The sequence below is a fragment of the Heterodontus francisci genome, chromosome 36 (genome assembly GCF_036365525.1).
Source record: "Heterodontus francisci isolate sHetFra1 chromosome 36, sHetFra1.hap1, whole genome shotgun sequence".
NCBI classification, from domain to species: Eukaryota; Metazoa; Chordata; class Chondrichthyes; order Heterodontiformes; family Heterodontidae; genus Heterodontus; species Heterodontus francisci.
In genome coordinates, this window is record NC_090406.1 from 11,233,220 (window position 1) to 11,251,539 (window position 18,320).

An 18,320-nucleotide genomic window follows, 5' to 3' on the forward strand; every position below is an offset into this window, starting at 1 on the left:
AGCAGGGACCAAAAACAGTGGCTTCAGTCTTCCCAATATTTAATTATAAATATCACAATATTACTTAGATCTGAATTAGCTGTACCATCTAAACTTTTACTAAGCAAGAAAGAATAGATCAAGTCATTTCTCTCCCTAGGTGTTTTGTAACCATTTCAGGAACTGTCAGCATCAAGCAGCTCAGTTGAGGGACATGTGAGACTAATTGTTGAGGAATCTATGTTTCTCTCCTAAGTGACAGAAACAAATGGAACAGCAAACAAGTACTGGTAACCTCTGCCTAAAGCCTTTATTCTTCAAATATTGAAGACAAACAAAGAGAATTAAGAATGTAGACATGCTCCAGCACTCAAACACAATACTACAAAAATTTCATGCCATATTCTGACCTTATGACCAGCCAACCTTTCCACTTTTATATTTGCATTTTGTGCCTCATCCTGGTTTCAGGAAAGTGAATTTCATGCATTTCGAAAGCTTGTACATGTGGAATGTGATGCTGGTATCCAAAAGAAAACATTGCAGGGCTTTGGGGAAGGTGCAGGGCCCTGGGACTAATTGGATAGCTCTTTCAAAGAGCTGGTACAGGAATGATGGGCTGAATGGCTCCCTTCTGCACAATACTATGACTCCAGCTGCAATGGGCTCCACTATTACAATGACAGCAACTTGTCTCCCTTCTTAAACATCTCTACCTCTCGACCTCTCTTTTTTTTAATTCGCTCCTTAAAACCTACCTCTTTAGCCAAGCTTTTGGTTACCTGTCCTAACATTTCCTTATGTGGCTCAGTGTCAAATTTTGTTTGGTTAGTCTCCTGTGAAGCATCTTTACTACATTAAAGTTGTTGTTCGCACTTGTGATGAAATAATCCATTGGAAAAGCGAAACCGTATAGACGACGGGGTGTGCATTAGGACCATTGGAAATCTGTGAAAAGGTACCACAAAACCTGCTTCAACCTCTGTTCACTCTCAGGAGCAAATGTGTGAGATAGCTGTTCTCTTGAAGCTGCCTTTAGCTGCACACTGTCCTAATGCCCACCTGAAAAACATATTTACAATTCATTTGTGGAATTCCATCCATTTCTGCTGTGTCCTCCTTCTGATCTTCCAGGTGGTCAGGTATTACTTAATAAAGTGAGCTGCTTCTGAAATCTTCCTTTCTATGTTATCAGGTCACAGTAAGAAATATGAGAAGGACATTGGGTGTCTGGTTACTCGAGGACCTTTGGGGAAAACCACAAAAGCAGAACAGAAAGGTCAGGGAAAAGGTCTCTGTGTCATTCAATACCGTCTGGCCAACAAGGTGTTAGATCTTGGGATGGAGAAGAAACAAAATGAAGTTTCAGATATCTGGGTCAAAATACTGACCTCCATCCAAAGCCGTCAGCTTTTTCATTGAAAGCTCGCTAAGGACCTAGATTAAAAACTCAAAAAAGCACACCTGACCCATGATTACAAACTTAAAAAGAAATAAGCTGCTGCTTGGTAATCGAAAAATCACCTGTTTGCAATTCTAAACATTCACTTTTGAGCTTTGAAGTTTAAGATTAACGTTCAAACGTTTAACACATTTGTATGCAATTCCTTTGCTGGTTTAACAGAGGTCTTAACACATTAATCTTATTTTAAATGGATTAACATCCCTGTTAAAGCAACACACAAATAAATTGCATACAAGCACACAGGCATTCATATTCTAATCTTCACCAGGGGAATTGCAAAGCTTATATATTTTATAAAAGAAGGCAGTTAGCAAAATTAAAAACTGGCCTCAATGTGTGCATGCATCAAGTATCAATAAACATACCTAATAATTAGGAAGTTAATGGTAAGAGAGAAAATTGGGTAGAATTTTTTGTCACCCGCAAGGTATGAAATAACAGAAGGTCATTGAATATCAATGAGCTCAAGAAACAATTAGATGGATTTCTGAAAAGTGAAAAGATTGGGAGACACAGCGAGCAAGTGAATAAAGGAGCATAAGAAATAGGAGCCGAAAACTTGCTGGTCTTCCAGTGCAAAGAGCTGTCAACGACTGACTGTTGCAGACTGGCACATTCCAAGGTCCAGGACTACGTGCTGAGGGATGCATTAAAGCTTGGTGCAACCGCACCAAAGGCTCAATGGGGAAAAGCCACTGTGGAAGCCTCTCCCACCATCGTATACTGAGGGGCTGGACCCCATGTAAAACCCCTTGGGCGGTATGCATCAGAGAATGTTTGACATGAAATGTAAATGTACAGTGTAAATATCACCTGCAATGACAAGCTTAGTGAGGCACCGCATGTACTGTATTGAAAGAAACTGATCTGTATTACACTTTATGTAATGACAAATTTGAACTGTTATGTGAAGTATTTTTACAATTTTTATGAATGAAGAATATCTTTGGAAAGAATAAGTAGGCTATTCCACCTTTTAAGCCTGTTCTGCCATTCAACAAGATCATAGCTGAACTTTTACGTCAACTCCAACTTCTGCCCTATCTGCATATCCCTTGATTCCCTTAGTGCCCAAAAATCTATTGATCTATCTGTAATATACTGAATGACTGAGCATCAACAGCTCTGTGGGGTAAAGAATTCCAAAGATTCACAACCCTTTGAATGAAGAAATTTCTCCTCATCTCAGTCCAAAATAGCCAACCCTTTATCACGGGACTATGACCCTCTAGTTCTTGACTCCCCAACCAGGGGAAACATCCTCCCTGCATCTCCTTTCAAGCTCCTTAAGAATTTTATATGCTTCAATGAAATCACCTCTCATTCTTCTAAATTCTAGGGAATATAGGCCTAGTGTACTCAATCTCTCAAAATCCTCTGGCGGGTTTGATCTTCAAGAAGGGAGAGAAACTTCTTGGGCCTAGTACTCTTTCCCTGCTCCAAAGACCATCAGCATAAGGACAGTCACAATTCAAGAAGGCGACTTAACACCCAATGGGATGGTTGAAGTCTGAGTTCCAAATAGGGTTGCCAACCCTCCAGGATTGCACTGGAATCTCCAGGAATTGAGGATTAATCTCCTGCATACAGCTGAGAGATAAACCCTGGAGAAATATCATAGGGACATTAAAAAATGATGGGCTGGATTTTAGGCGCCTGCGACCGGGTGCGGCAGCGGGCAAAAAAGGTGGTGGCCCACACAGGGGCGCCACGTGCCGCCATGCCACCTTGATCTACCACACGGCGGCTCATTTAAATGTGCCAGTTGACCTGCCCCCCCCCTCCCCCATCACATGGAAGGGGGCGGGCTCTCCGATGCTAACAATGGTGTCAGCTGCCTTTCCGCAGGCACTGGCACCATTTCTAAAGGGCTACCAGCTCTGTCAGCTAATTTAAACTCTTAAAGGGAATCGCCCGCCCGCCCCCTTCCCCCAATGTTCATATCAAAATTCTATCGCCCCTTTCCCACCCTCCAATAACAATAAAATTAAGTATCTGTCCTGATCCCCCCCGCCAAAACTTTTCAACTATGACCTTCCCCCACCTCAGACTGAACAAAGTTCACAGATCACCTCTTCCCACCATTCCCTCCATTAATAACGAAAGTTTGACCCCGTTCCCCCCCACCCACGCTTAAAATCTCACGGTTCCCCCCCCCCACCTTTCCCACCACTGCGGTGTCTGCTTTCCCCAGACGGGAAAGTGAAGATGAGGGAGTGCCAGCCGCCGCTCTGAAGATCGCAGCACGACTATTAGATCACAGGTAAGTGTATTTAAATTTATTCATTGAATTAATTAACATATTTAAATCCTGGTTCCGTCGGCCAGTGGCGTGGTGCGGGAGGTGCCACTGCCAGGAGGATCGTGCCCGGCCCTCCTGGTGTCGGGCTCTATAGCAGGCCACTGGCAGAACGATCTTCCGGCCCCCCCAACCACCCCGCCACGGAGCCTGACATCGGGAGCCCTGTAAAATCCCAGCCAATATGTTTGTTGCATTGTCTTTGAACACTTTCATTTATTCATTATACAAATATTAGAGATGAAGGGAAAAGGCTGTTTTGTTGGGTGGGGCACTTGGAAGTGAGAAGTCATGTGATGAATTCTCCAGGAATGCAACCAAACAGAGTTGGCAACCCTTCTTCCAAGCAATCCAGTTCTCTGTAATACAGAATTCCTTAATTTGGCAAACATCAATAAAGGGGTAGGAATATCTAACGACAAATGATGTCACATGCATATACTTTTAAATATTTTCTAAGTTGTGCTGTTCTTTTTGAAAAATGAATTCACCATCAGGTCTGTGCCAACTCTTTGAAAGCGCTGTGCAATTATTCTTAATCCTCCTGTTCTTTCGCTGTTCCCCAGCAATAGGGTAAGTATGTCAGTCTTTAAGCTACAAGATTTGTGTGAAGACTTTTAGTAATAAACAATAGTGAATCATCCATGTTGATATTTTATTCCACGGAGCTCATCTCTTTTAAGGACCCATGCATGTTGGGACGGCAGTAAGAACATAAGAAAAAATATTATTAAGTTCAAGAAATGTGGGCGGCACAGTGGTTAGCACTGCAGCCTCACAGCTCCAGGGACCCGGGTTCGATTCTGGGTACTGCCTGTGCGAAGTTTGCAAGTTCTCCCTGTGACCGCGTGGGTTTTCGCCGGGTGCTCCGGTTTCCTCCCACAGCCAAAGACTTGCAGGTGATAGGTAAAATGCCCCTCGTGTAGGTAGGTGGTAGGGAATATGGGATTACTGTAGGGTTAGTATAAGTGGGTGGTTGTTGGTTGGCACAGACTCGGTGGGCTGAAGGGCCTCTTTCAGTGCTGTATCTCTAAATCAATAAATAAAAAAAATAAAATTGCTGGAAATACTCAGCAGGTCTGGCAGCATCTGTGGAGAGAGAAGTGGAGTTAACATTTCAGGTCAGTGAAGGGTCAAGAAGAGAGAGAAACTTCTTGGGCCTAGTACTCTTTCCCTGCTGAGTATTTCCAGCATTTCTTGTTTTTATTTCAGATTTACAGCATCTGCAGTATTTTGTTTTTAAATATTAAGTTCACTTCATCTCGGATTCTACCCAGTCCATCCAATCTCTTGCCTAAATGCTCTGCAAGTTTCTCATGTTGCTAAATCAAACAAAACGCTGGACGAGCTATCCGTCCCAACATGGACTCATGTCAACAAAACAAAATACTGTGGATGCTGCAAATCTGAAGCAAAAACAGAAAATGCAGGAAATATTCAGCAGGTCAGGCAGCATGTGTGGAGAGAGAAACAGACTTAACGTTTCACATCATGACCTTCCATCCATTCCTTCATTGTCGCTGGGTCAATTCCTGGGACCACCCACCCCCCCCAACTAAGCCTCATGGGAACACCTTCACCCCCGACTACAGCGGTTCAAAAAGGCAGACAACATCACCTTCTCAAGGGGAACTAGGGATGGACAATAAGTGCTGGCCTTTCCAGCAGCACCCACATCCCAAGATTGTGCAGGAGGCCTCGTAAAATGGCAGTGGAAAGGCATCATGAGGGGAGCCTGACATCTTCCCGTTGCCATGGGATATTCTGAATGGCGGGAATGGCAGCAGCGCGGCTTCCTGCTGACTAGAAATAGGTGGCCAATAAATAGGCCAATTAAGGGCCACTTCCCACACCGGCCATAATTTTTCCGGCGTCAGGACAGGCCCCTGCTACATGGGGTGACTGCCAAGTAAAGCATGGCAGCCTCCCAGCGGGTCCCCAGGAGGAGGGCCTTGCTTAATAGCCGCTCCTTGGCCTACAGAGGGGCTGCCTGACAGCAATGGCTGCCCCCCTTCGTTCCGATGCCGCTGCTGGACGATTCACCCCTCTGAGCACCAGGACTTGACTGCCTGCGCCCAGGACAGTAAATAAAAAAAACCTACCTGGCCTTCGAGGGCACCTCAACATGGCACCTCAATTGGATGGCAGTCCTGGCGATGGCCTCTTAACTGGCTGCCGCCGGTAAAATGCCGAGCAATTACCTGCTGCCCATCTGCGTGGGCTCATGACATGATTTCAGTCCCGGTGGCAGCTCAACCCCGGAGTTGAATAAAATTCCGGTTGAGTTCTGTAATCAAATCAAACTCCGTATTACAATGGGGAAATATCCCTTTAAGCGTACGGCCATCTCTTTTAAAGATTTCATTCATAAAATGTTACTGTCCGGCAGGCTGTATTATTGAAGCCCGCTGCTTGCACTTTGTGGCAGCCCATGTACAGACAAACTATGGCTTGTGATTGCTTCATTTATTGACCCCTGGATCAATCAAATGTGTAATTCATTGGTGTAAGTGAAGCAATTAGAGAGCGCAGTTATGTACTGATCAGAATCAGGCTGCGAGTCTGTCCGTTACATTCATTTCTTCTTAGAATACTGGAAGGAGTGTGCAAGTGATGCTGAACTGAGGTGTGCTAAAGGAAGCACATTTTATAAGCACATGTGCTAACAGTTCTGTTTCTCTCAGGACAACCTGACATTAAATAACGCTGTTGATAAACTCAGTCCTGTCGCCCAAGTCTCCCGAGCTGGCAAAGCCAATTAATTTTGCTGTAGATAACGGACTCAAATTCAATATTTTGCAGGCTGAGAAATATGTTGGGAGGGAGGCAATGAAAACTAACGTTGCTGAATCCCTACCCAGCTAACTGACTCTGAAGTGAGGATGGAAAAATTCATATTCCTGTCCCTGGGATAATGAGTGGTGACAAGCGAGGGTCAACAAAATAGAATCATGGAATCCTACAGAACAGAACGAGGCCATTCAGCCTATTATACCTGGACTGGCTCATTGCAAGAGCTATTCAATTAGCCCGATTCCCCTACTCTTTCCCCATTGCTCTGCCAAAGGGTAAGTACTTTTTTTTTTAGCCCACAAGATTTATATGAAGATTTTTACTAATTAACAACAGTGAATCGTACACAGAGCTACCTATCTATATTTCTACAATTTTGCATATAAGGTGTTAGCCCTGTCTCACTACTGAAGGAGTGCTGCATTGTCAGAGGTGCCACCTTTCGGGTGAGGACTAAACTGAGCCCTAGTTTGTCTTCTCAGCTGGATAGAAATGATCCCAAGACATTATTTGAAGAAAAGATGAGCTGTTCTGGCCAATCCCTCAACCAACATCCCACACTTGGCTGTGTGACAAGTGGCTGTCACATTTCCCTACATTACAATAGTCATTACACTTCAAAATTACTTCATTGATTGTAAAACACTTTGGGATGTCATGGAAGGTGCTGTATAAATGCACGTTTTTCTACATTAATATCTTACATCTGCATGCGCTTCCTGTTAACGTTTTACATTATAAATTCCTATGTCCACATTTACAATAGACGTTACCTATGTAAAGTTTATCAGGCTGTGATTACACCCTCTGCTCTGTGTAATTCAGGCCATGTATTCACTGGAGCTACAGCATTGAATTGACACTGCTTTGCACCAATGCTTGCCTTATAGTGTAAAATGTACCTTCACTCAGATCAAGAACCACGCTGTGTGACTCAGTACCATAACATCTTAAATCATTTAGGATGCTGGCCAATCTGTTCTCACTGCTTCAACACCCTCCTCGATTATATTTATTAATGAAATCAATTGCAGATGTAAGTGGAATTAATTTGTGATAGATCTGTTTGGCTCAGTGCCATAGGTGAGCTTAAGTAGCAGCTCGATAAGAATATGAGGGAGAAAGGAAGAGAAGGATATGTTCATAGGGTTAGATGATGTAAGGTGGGAGGAGGCTCATGTGGAGCTTAAACATTGGCATAGACCAGTTGGGCCAAATAAAAAGAAAGACTTGCATTTATATAACCCCTTTCACAACCACCAGACGTCTCAAACTGCTTTACAGCCAATGAAGTACTTTTTAAAAAAAGAGTAGTCACTGTTGGAATGCAAGAAAAGTGGTAGCCAGTTTGCACACAGCAGCAATGTGATAATGACAAGATAATAAAGGCCTGCTACCTGACCCGAACCCGACGGGACCCGAAGACATGTGTCGGGTTCGGGTCGGGTCGCTCTTCCGGGTCCGGTTTTCGGGCTCAGGTCCAGGTCGGGCTGGGTCCGGGTGGGACACGCACAGCAAGAAGTGTTAAAAGTAAAAAACCTACCTGAGCTGCGAGTCCGGGACGTCAAAGAGGGAAATTCTGAGTCTGCGCAGTGAGCGAGTGAGCGTCTCTATGACATCATCACGCTCATGCTGCAGCTTCCTGTAGATTGGGAGTCGCAAGGTAGATAAAGGGAACATTCCAGTGGTCGGGTTGGGCTCGGGTCGGTGCGAGAAAAAAATGGAGGGACTCGGGCCGGGGCAGGCTCGGGTCCGATGTGGTTCTGTCGGGTTCGGGGTTTTTTTTCGTGACTTGAGCAGGCCTTTACGAGATAATCTGTTTTTTGTGATGTTGATTAAAGGATAAATATTGATCAAGACACCAGGGATAACTCCACTGGTCTTCTTCAAAATGGAACTTTTACATCAACCCAAGTAGATGGGGCCTCAGTATAATGTCTCATCTGACGAACAGCACCTCCAACAGAGGAGCATTGCATCAATACTGCAATGGAGTGTCAGCATTGATTTTTGCACTGAAGCCTTGAAGTGGGTCTTAAAACCAAAGCCTTATAACTCAGAGGTAAGAGTGTTACCAACTGAGCCACAACTGACAGCCTGCTTCTGTGTTGTAAATTCTCTGTAATTAAGAATAAGACCTCAAATTGTAAGCTTTAGGTACACCATTAAAAAATTATATTTGATATATTTCTGGATGATGTATTTGATTGTTTATTATTTGAATCAGTAACTGGATCTTATGTTTCATTTATTAGATCCCCTGGTATGTTGATTCTGGTTTTACTGACTGGGCTGGGTCAAAAAGTTTTACACTGACACTTCCACTTTATACCATTTCAATGGACTCTACTCGGGTTACAGTCCTTTATGCCTCATTACCCAATGAACAGCCTTTTTAAACTGCCTGATTGCTGACTTTTCACTCACTTCGTAAACTTTTTTAAAAAGTTAGAGCAAAGTTTGGGAAACTCCTTTTGGCTGTGTATAAACATGCTGAGATTTGTGCAAGGAGGCGTTTTCTTGATGTGCAGCAGAAGTGGATTGGAACTGATACTCGTGAGGGAATGCAGGAGAGTCGGAATTCAGCCCAGGACCCTGCTGATCGTGCTAGGGTTGCTACCTTTGTTGAGCCTGACACAGGACACCGGGCTCCCCCGAGCAAAGCTTTCCCACCCCAGTGCCTGCCCAAACCATCTCAACCCAGACCTGTGGGTGGATGCACAGAGCACCTGCGAGAGGGAATGCAACGCTGATGAGGTAGAATGTGTAAGCGCTGTCATAGATTACATAGAACTAACAGATTATTGTGATCTAAGCAGTGCAGCATAAGGCATTGCTTATTTGTAGAGCTGTAGAATCCTTTTCTAAAGTGGTCATTTTCAGCACAAATTGCAGCATCAATTAACTGCTATTCCCAGAGCTTGGCTTTCCTCAAATGTCTATAGGGGAGTGGTCTCTTTAAAAATTCTCATTTGTTAATTTTCACTTTTGTGAATCTCAGTTTGAATAAGGACACTTGTATTTTCTTTGTCAAAATAGAATGATTTTTTTTATCTGACATGCCCGACCTTAGGTATGGCTCTTCAGTAAGAAAACGGAAATCATTATGGTTTCCAGGCAATTTACCAATTACACTAACTTTTCCTGAGCAGCGCCAGGTACAATGGAGCTATCCAGTTTGGGTCTGTGGAAACACTTGCTGCTCCGCAATAATATAACTTGTTCTTTCTGAATATTGATACCAGCCTTGTGCTTAGAATATGGGTCAAGTCACAGAAAACGAAGAACGTGCATTTATATAGTGTTTTTCACAGTTTCCCAAAGCACTTTGCAGACAATGAAGTACTTTTCAAGTTATAATGTAGGAAACCCAGCAGCCAGTTTGCACATTGCAAGCTCCCACAAATAACAATGTGATAAGGACCAGATAATCTGTTTTTGGGACACCAAGGATAACTCCCCTGCTCTTCTTCGAAATAATATCATGAGATCTATTATATCCACCTGAGAGGGCTGACAGGGACTTCGTTTAATGTCTCTCCCTAAAGACAGCACTGATGACAGTGCAGTACTCCCTCACTACTACACTGGAGGGTCAGCTTATGTTTTGTGCTCAAGTCCTTGGCGTGGGACTTGAATCCTCAATCTTCTAACACAGATATAGGAATATTACTCACTGAACCACAGCTAACTGGTTACAGTGATCCCATTCTCTCTGGTGAAAGGGTGCAGTGATATATAACTGCAGTTAGATATAAAGACTCTAAAATGGCAGGTTGGTCAGCATCTGGAAAGAGATAGGGCATACGTTTTGTGAGTGTGCGCTCATCAGAACTGAAGACCGTTTTAGACTCTTGTGCGTTTACAGTGATACAGATCTGAGTTATACCGCCAGCTTCGTATCGCTCTGTGGGCTAATTAAAATTTAATATCAGCAAAGAGCTACTGGAGCAACAAATTTAAAGATTTCATCTGTGTCAAATTTTGTCTGATTACATACCTGTGGAATGCCTTGGGAAGTTTTACCATATTAAAGGCATTGTTGTTGCATGCCATGCATATCGAATTCATAAACACATTGGGGCTGATTTTCACCTTCACTGCCTGGGCAATAATCACCCCCACCCTCTCCCCAACTTCCTGCCCACAACCGCAGCAACTCCTTCAGAGCAGCCCTTAAGATCAATGGAATGAAAATCAGGCAGGTTCTAGAAAAGGCTTTGACAATTAATGCCCAGGCTGCAAAATTAAATTTATCCCATAATTTCTCTACTAATCATCCATCCAGATCATTCGTTTTGTTTATTCTGCTTAAACTGCTTTGGGTTATCTCTGTATATCGATAGTTAAGTCCTGTGACGCTGGTATGTAATGAGTGGATGTTTGCACAGCAAGGACTGGAATTTTTGCCGTTGTTTCTCGGTGTTACAATGATGGATTGGTTATCAATGATTCCATTAATCTGTTGAAAAAAACACGTGATAACATAGGGCACAGAGAGATTCCATATCTATAATAATGTGGACCTTACAGTTTGATTAACTCAGTACTGAGTTAGAATCATAGAATCATATCGCACAGAGGGCAGCTATATGGCCCATCATGTCTGTGTTGGCATTTTGAAAACAATATCCAATTAGTTCCACTCCTCTGCAGGATCAAGCTTGGCAGTGATGCAACCCCACCTTCCACCCAGTCAAATATCCCACCTAACCTGTATATAAAAGCAAAATACTGCGGATGCTGGAAATCTGAAATAAAAACAAGAAATGCTGGAACCACTCAGCAGGTCTGGCAGCATCTGTGGAGAGAGAAGCAGAGTTAACGTTTCGGGTCAGTGACCCTTCTTCGAAACTGACAAATGTTAAAAATGTCACAGGTTATGAGCAAGTGAGGTGGGGGTGGGGCAAGAGATAACAAAGGAGAAGGTGTAGATTGGACCAGGCCACATAGCTGACCAAAAGGTCACGGAGCAAAGGCAAACAATATGTTAATGGTGTGTGGAAAGACAAAGCATTAGTACAGATAGGGTGTTAACGGACTGAATATTGAACAGCAGCAAGTGCAAACATGAAAAAAAAACAGTGGGTAAGCAAACTGAACAAACTAAGATGAAATGAAATAAATGCAAAAAATGGTTGTAAAAAATGTGAAAAAGAAAAAAAGAAGAAAAAAGAAAAAACAACTAAAAATGAAAGTAAAATGGGGGGCTGTCATGCTCTGAAATTATTGAACTCAATGTTCAGTCCGGCAGGCTGTAGTGTGCCTAATCGGTAGATGAGATGCTGTTCCTCAAGCTTAACCTGTAGTCTGTCCAGTCTCACATGCAAAGACTAACCATTTGGTTGAGCTATCTGAGACTGTAAATGTAGGTTAAACTTTACCACAGGAAGAATCAGCACCTTCAGGGCAACATAGAATCAGACAAAGGCCATTCAGTCCATTGTGTCCATGCTGGCTCTTTGGAAGAGATATCCAGTTTGTCCCACTCTGCTGCTTTTTGAATGCAAACCTGCAAATTTTTCCTTTACAAGTATTTATCCAATTCCTTTTTGAAAGTTACTATTGAATCTGCCTCCAACACCTATCCAGGCAGTGCCATCCAGATCATTGGGCAGAGTCTGTTCTGCAGCCTACTTGAATTTTAATGGATGAAATTGATTAGAAATCAAAGTAGGGTATATTGGGCCTCGTTGTGTGCAAACAGGTGCGACATTTGCTTACAAAACAATGACATCAACTCTTAAAAAAGTGATTCATTGACTGCAAAGAGCTTTGGGACATCAGATGCCTGAAAAGTGTTATATAAATACAAGTTCTTTCTGTCAAGTTGACAGAAACGTATGTTTATTTTTAAATTGTCTAATCAATTTCCTCATTCTCCTCATGCACTATCTCATGCTGGGGTACTGCTACTCAACCCCAGCCATCCACTAATGCATTGCTGTTTGGCCTGAATCAGTCATTGACTGTGAGTATATTAATTAGATATGAAGCTATCACAATCCTGTCCTCTCCTAAAATCTAGAACAGGGTTGTCCAACATACAGCCCATGGGCCAGGATCCAGCCCGCCAAAGGTATCCAGAGATGAGAATTTTCCCATTGTCTTCTATTCCAGAGCAGCTTTTAAAAAAATATCACAAGTCGGAAAATCCCCAAGTCTGTACAAAGTTGGGAAACCACTGTTCCCTATGTCAGCACCTGTCAGCTGTAAACTGACAGTGTGATGTTTTTTTAAAAATAACTGACCAACCACAAAGCTGCTGTTCTGAGTACTCCCACTCCCTGCAACTGTCAGAGAGAGAGGGGGTGACAGAGAGAGAGAAAGAGAGAGAGAGAGGGACAGACAGAAAGAGAGGGAGGGGGAGATAGAGAGGGAGACAGAGAGAGAAGGGGGTGGCTCGAGAGAGAGAGAGGGTGGGAGAGGGAGGCAGAGAGAGAGAGAGGAGGGGGCTCAGAGAGAGAGGGGGACAGAGAGCGGGAGACAGAGAGAGAAAGAGGGGGCAGAGACAAAAACAGCGGGGACACAGAGGGGGAGGAACATCACAGAGGGGGGGAGTAACATAGAGAGGGGAGGAATACAGGGAGGGAGAGAGTTAGAGAGAGAGACACACAAAGAGTCAGAGAGAGAGACAGAGAGAAAGAGGGAGAGAGAATGATCAAGATCACTCCTTACAGATGGACATCTTTTTTATTTATTTATTTTTTATTTAGAGATACAGCACTGAAACAGGCCCTTCGGCCCACCGAGTCTGTGCCGACCAACAACCACCCATTTATACTAACCCTACAGTAATCCCATATTCCCTATCACCTCCCTACACTAGGGGCAATTTACAACAGCCAATTTACCTATCACTTGAAAGTCTTTGGCTGTGGGAGGAAACCGGAGCACCCGGCGAAAACCCACGCAGACACAGGGAGAACGTGCAAACTCCGCACAGGCAGTACCCAGAATTGAACCCGGGTCCCTGGAGCTGTGAGGCTGCGGTGCTAACCACTGCGCCACTGTGCCGCCCAAATCTCTCGGAATACATTGCTACATCAAGCGTGCGAGCAAACGTTGACTACTTGGGCAAGCAAATAAATGGCAGGTATCACACGAAGTTAGTGTCCAACATAGTGATGAGAAAGTAAGTCAATAAATTAATCTTCTCATTTAAAGTTTCTTCACAAAAATGCACATTTGTTGTTGTTTTGATTAATAGTAAGATAAATTTTTAATGCCTTTATTTTTCTGGAATTGTTTTCACCGGCTCCCTATGTAAGAGAAAAATTGTAATGTGGCCCCCCTCCCCCACCCCACGTGAAAAGGTTGGACAACCCTGATCTAGAGTATCTAGAGGGTCAAGTGATAGGAGGAGCCTCTGTTGAATGATAGCAAGTTGATCCAGAATGATACCAGGGAAGGTGAGTTAAATTATGAGATAGGTTGCATTAACCTGGCTTGTATTCCCTTGAGGTTAGAAGATTGAGGGGCGATTGGTTTGAGGTATTTAGACCTCAATAAATGGATTCAATAGGGTAGAAACAGAGATACTGTTCCCTCTGGTGGAGGAATTAATAACAAGGGGACATAATTTTAAAATTAGGGCTAGGCTGTTCCGGTGGGAAATCAGGAAGCACTTCTTTTCACAAGGACTAGTAGAAATCTGGAATTCTCTTCCCCAAGAGGCTGTGGATGCTAGGCTAATTGAAGCTCTCAAGACTGAGATTGATTGAATTTTGTTAGCTGAGGATATTAAGGGGCACAGAGCAAGGGTGAAAAATGGAGTTGTGGTACAGATGAGCCATGATCTAAATGAATAGCAGAGCAGGCCCGAGGGGCTAAATGGCCTCCTCCTGTTCCTATGTTTCAACGATTCTTTTCCCCCTTCTGTAACCACCCCGAGCTGAAGCGAAGCCTGTTGTACCCTCCCAATGAATCCACTGATCAACTAACCGGTCACAGACTGAGAACAAACCAGTAAATCACCTGCTCTCTGTGGCTCAGACCCATGAGGGGCAGTGATTTTCTGCACTCAGCCAATGAGGAACTAGGATTTAAATAATGTTCAGATGAAAAAACTATTGTAGATGTATTCAAACAGTGCAGGGGAAGAGACATTATAATAAGCTGAGATGCATTTGGAGGCAGGGATCGATGGATCAGCATAAATAAGCGAAGAAATTCAGGAATAGCGCAATTGTATTGGTTCTACACCTGCGCCCGAGTTCCCTCGGTACTACAATCTGTGTATTATGCCCCAATTTTACATGTCGCTAGGTGCAAATACACAGGAAATTCCAGCCTCTTGTGCTTTAAATGGTATTGACAACATTCATGAAACTGTTGTAGATATTTAAACAGTGTGCGGTGATTCAGTTTTGTTCTATGTTGTACAGGATTCAGTAGATCTACAAAGTGCCTCCTGAGAAAGCAACACTAGGAATCTATCAGAGGTCAGTAATCAGTCTGTTTCCGTGGCAGTAACTGTTATGTCCATTTGCTGATTTCAGGATTGTCAGAACTTTGAGAAATGCTGCACCAACGTGTGTGGCCTGAAGAGCTGTGTAGCAGCAAGGTTTGCAGACGGCAGCTTAGCGTCCTTGGATCTCCCCAAAGAGGCGACTTGTGAGAGGATTGTGTGCACTCAGCAAGGTTCGGAGTGTGATATCTGGGATGGACAGCCCATCTGTAAGTGCAAGGACAGGTGTGAGAAGGAACCCAATTTCACCTGCGCCTCAGATGGCTTGACCTATTACAATAAATGTTACATGGACGCAGAAGCATGCATCAGAGGCATCAGCTTGACCGTGGTGACTTGCAGGTATCACATCACCTGGCCCAACACCAGCCCCCAGCCTTTAGAAACCACAGTAAACCCAACATCAACAACCTCCTTGGAAGATTCCATCCCTCCAGCTCTCTACACCAACCCGTTCCACCAGTCCGTCTATATTGGAGGCACAGTGAGCTTTCACTGCGACGTCAGTGGACGTCCCAGGCCAGACATCACATGGGAGAAGCAGAGTGACTACCGTGAAAATATCATCATGAGACCTGACCAAATGTACGCCAATGTAGTGGTCACCAATATTGGTCAGCTGGTTATTTACAACACTCAGCAGGAGGATGCAGGGATCTACACGTGCACTGCAAGGAATGCTGCCGGGCTCCTGAGAGCAGACTTCCCGTTGTCAGTCATCAAACGAGAACATTCAGGAGAGAGCACACCCAGGAAAACCCAGCCTTTACCATCTGGAGAGTGCTTTAAAGATCCAGACATGAGAGAATGCGGTCGCCAACATGTTAGATGGTTCTATGACCACAAGAAGGGCAGGTGTTCAACATTCATGTTTGGAGGCTGTGACGGGAGCAAGAACCAGTTTGAAACATATGAAGAGTGCAGATTGGCTTGTATCAATGAGACAGTCAATATCTGCACCTTTCCTGCTGTGCAGGGTCCTTGCAAGATGTGGGAGGCTCGGTGGGCTTACAACTCCCTGATGAAGCAGTGCCATGCTTTTGTATACGGTGGCTGTGAGGGGAACAAGAATAATTTTGAGAGCAAGGAGGTGTGTGAGGAAACCTGCCCTTTTCCGAAAAACCTACAGTGCAAAGTGTGCAAGCCTCGTCACAAGATAGTTCCCAGCTTCTGCAGAAGTGACTACGCTATTGTGGGAAGGGTGACGGAGATTGTTAAGGAACAAGACTCTGGAGTTGCCAGATTCACATTGGATGAAGTGCTAAAGGATGAGAAAATGGGGCTTAAGTTTTTTGACTTCAAACATTTGGAGGTGATAATGATAAACATGGACTGGAATTGCCCATGTCCAAACATTAACCTGACAGGCGGACCCCTCCTTATAATGGGCGATGTCCATGATGGAATGGCAGTGCTGGATGCTGAGAGCTACGTGCGGACTGTCAGTGACAAACGCATTAAAAAAATGTACGAAATCATTGAGAAAAAGACTTGTGAACTTTTACATCGCTTTCAGGATTAAGCTGAATGTCCCACAGATAATGCTAAATCATCAAATTTCCAGATAGAGCATAATTTTACATCTAGATTTGAATGCAAGAGTTGGGCATATTCTTAGCAATTCTTATATTTATGAGAATTCCTTGGCAATGTGTCCCAGTAAATGTACAAACAGCTCAATTCACGTCTGCAATGCTCATTTTACAGAAGCTGTATAACATTGAGATTTATTTTTAAACCTGGTATGTCCCTGCTTTAATGCTGTGTGGAATTTTAAGTTGCCTGACCTCCATTATACATCACAGCACAGAACGTGTGAAAGACAGACAAGGAGAGATTGTCATTTACAGAGAAACTCAGAGGGTGGGAGGATGTAGCTATGAGATTTACAGAAGAGCTCAGCCATAATTGTTGGCCTTTTTTTAAATGATCTTCCTTCTCCTGACAAGCTAAGTCTCACTGGGCAATGTTTCTATAGGCACTAGCGACCGTTCCGGTACCTCATCTCAATGGCCATTCTTCATATATGTGACAGCAAGCTATTTGATCATATAGGGCATCGCAGTTGAATCTAATATCTGTCGTCACCTGATGACCACATGCACTTTCCAGTAACGAGTGCCCAGGAGTGGGCACCTTGACTGATTTTTGTACCTCTGCAGCCCAAGAACGCTGAAGAAAATTGCAGCATCCCAACTGATGACCCAGCTAAGATCAAATAACTGAGAACGTGTCAGAGGGTGGTACCTGACCCCTTCCTTGTGTGCTACACCAGGCAGCTCACCCACCAGCCAGTGTTATCCAATATGTTAACTACTATTCACATGTGGCTAATTGTATTATTTATTAGTAAATAAGAAATGAGTAATAGACAACATCATTGGGCGTGAGATCTCCACATTCATATTCACATGCATGTGAATTTTAACCTTTTTGTGCATTCATTAGTCTTCTAGTAATATGCATAGTAGAGTGTGCAAGTGCTTTATTGATCATTGAGCATGCGTAACTTCTTTGGCTATTGAATGATGGTAGGTCATAGTTAAATGAATATACACATGTGCAGCACATTTACTTGTACTGTGTGCAAGTTTGTAAGTCATTTTCTAAAAACTAGTGCATGTGGCTAAAACAAAATCACAGTAGCCACATATGTGGTCAATCAGCAATTTTTATTGGACAACACTGCACTAAACCATTGAGAAACTATTAATATCAATCTATCCACAATTAAGCTATCATAACTTCCCATTAGGCTACCAGCAAGCATGCTCTTGCATGTGCGATTTGATTTATTATAGAGAGAAACTAAATTCCCGCCTACCGATAAATATGTTTCATCTCTGTAAAAGTTATGTTCCAGTCATTAGCTGAGGATCTACGTCTTCAGGAGAAGATGAGACAACCAGAAGAGAAAATGCTCTTTTCAACCCACGCAATGTTCCCTGTGTAAAAGCTGTTTTGAAGATGGAGCTGTTTAAATATTTGTAAACCTGTTTGGTTGAATTCTTGTATGAATTCTAGGTGGCGTGACATTGATTATGCATCAATTTTCAGTCAGACACATGCAGGTAGCATTTACAGACTTTGTCCAAGATCACAATGAGCATTGTTGGATATTAATCAAGGCCGCATGTTGATTAGATCATGGTTATAGGAAATAATAATCTGAGCCAGCAAGGATATGAGGAGCGAACTAGAGAGAGTGATTAGAGCAGGTTTGGTCATGAGAGTTGTTGTTGGTGGACACCAGTACAGACTTGATGGGCCGAATGGCCTGTTTTGATGCTGTAACATCCATGGAAGTTTCAGAC

General features: G+C 43.4%; 1 protein-coding gene across 1 annotated transcript; it reads left to right on the forward strand.

Annotated features, from left to right (window-relative positions):
- The first annotated feature begins 9,026 nt into the window (after window positions 1–9,026).
- On the forward strand, window positions 9,027–16,528 carry LOC137351353 (WAP, Kazal, immunoglobulin, Kunitz and NTR domain-containing protein 1-like). Its single transcript, XM_068015796.1, has 2 exons — window positions 9,027–9,293; window positions 15,038–16,528. Exons 1-2 carry the CDS (start codon window positions 9,027–9,029, stop codon window positions 16,526–16,528), a joined length of 1,758 nt encoding a protein of 585 aa, XP_067871897.1.
- Window positions 16,529–18,320: the final 1,792 nt, after the last annotated feature.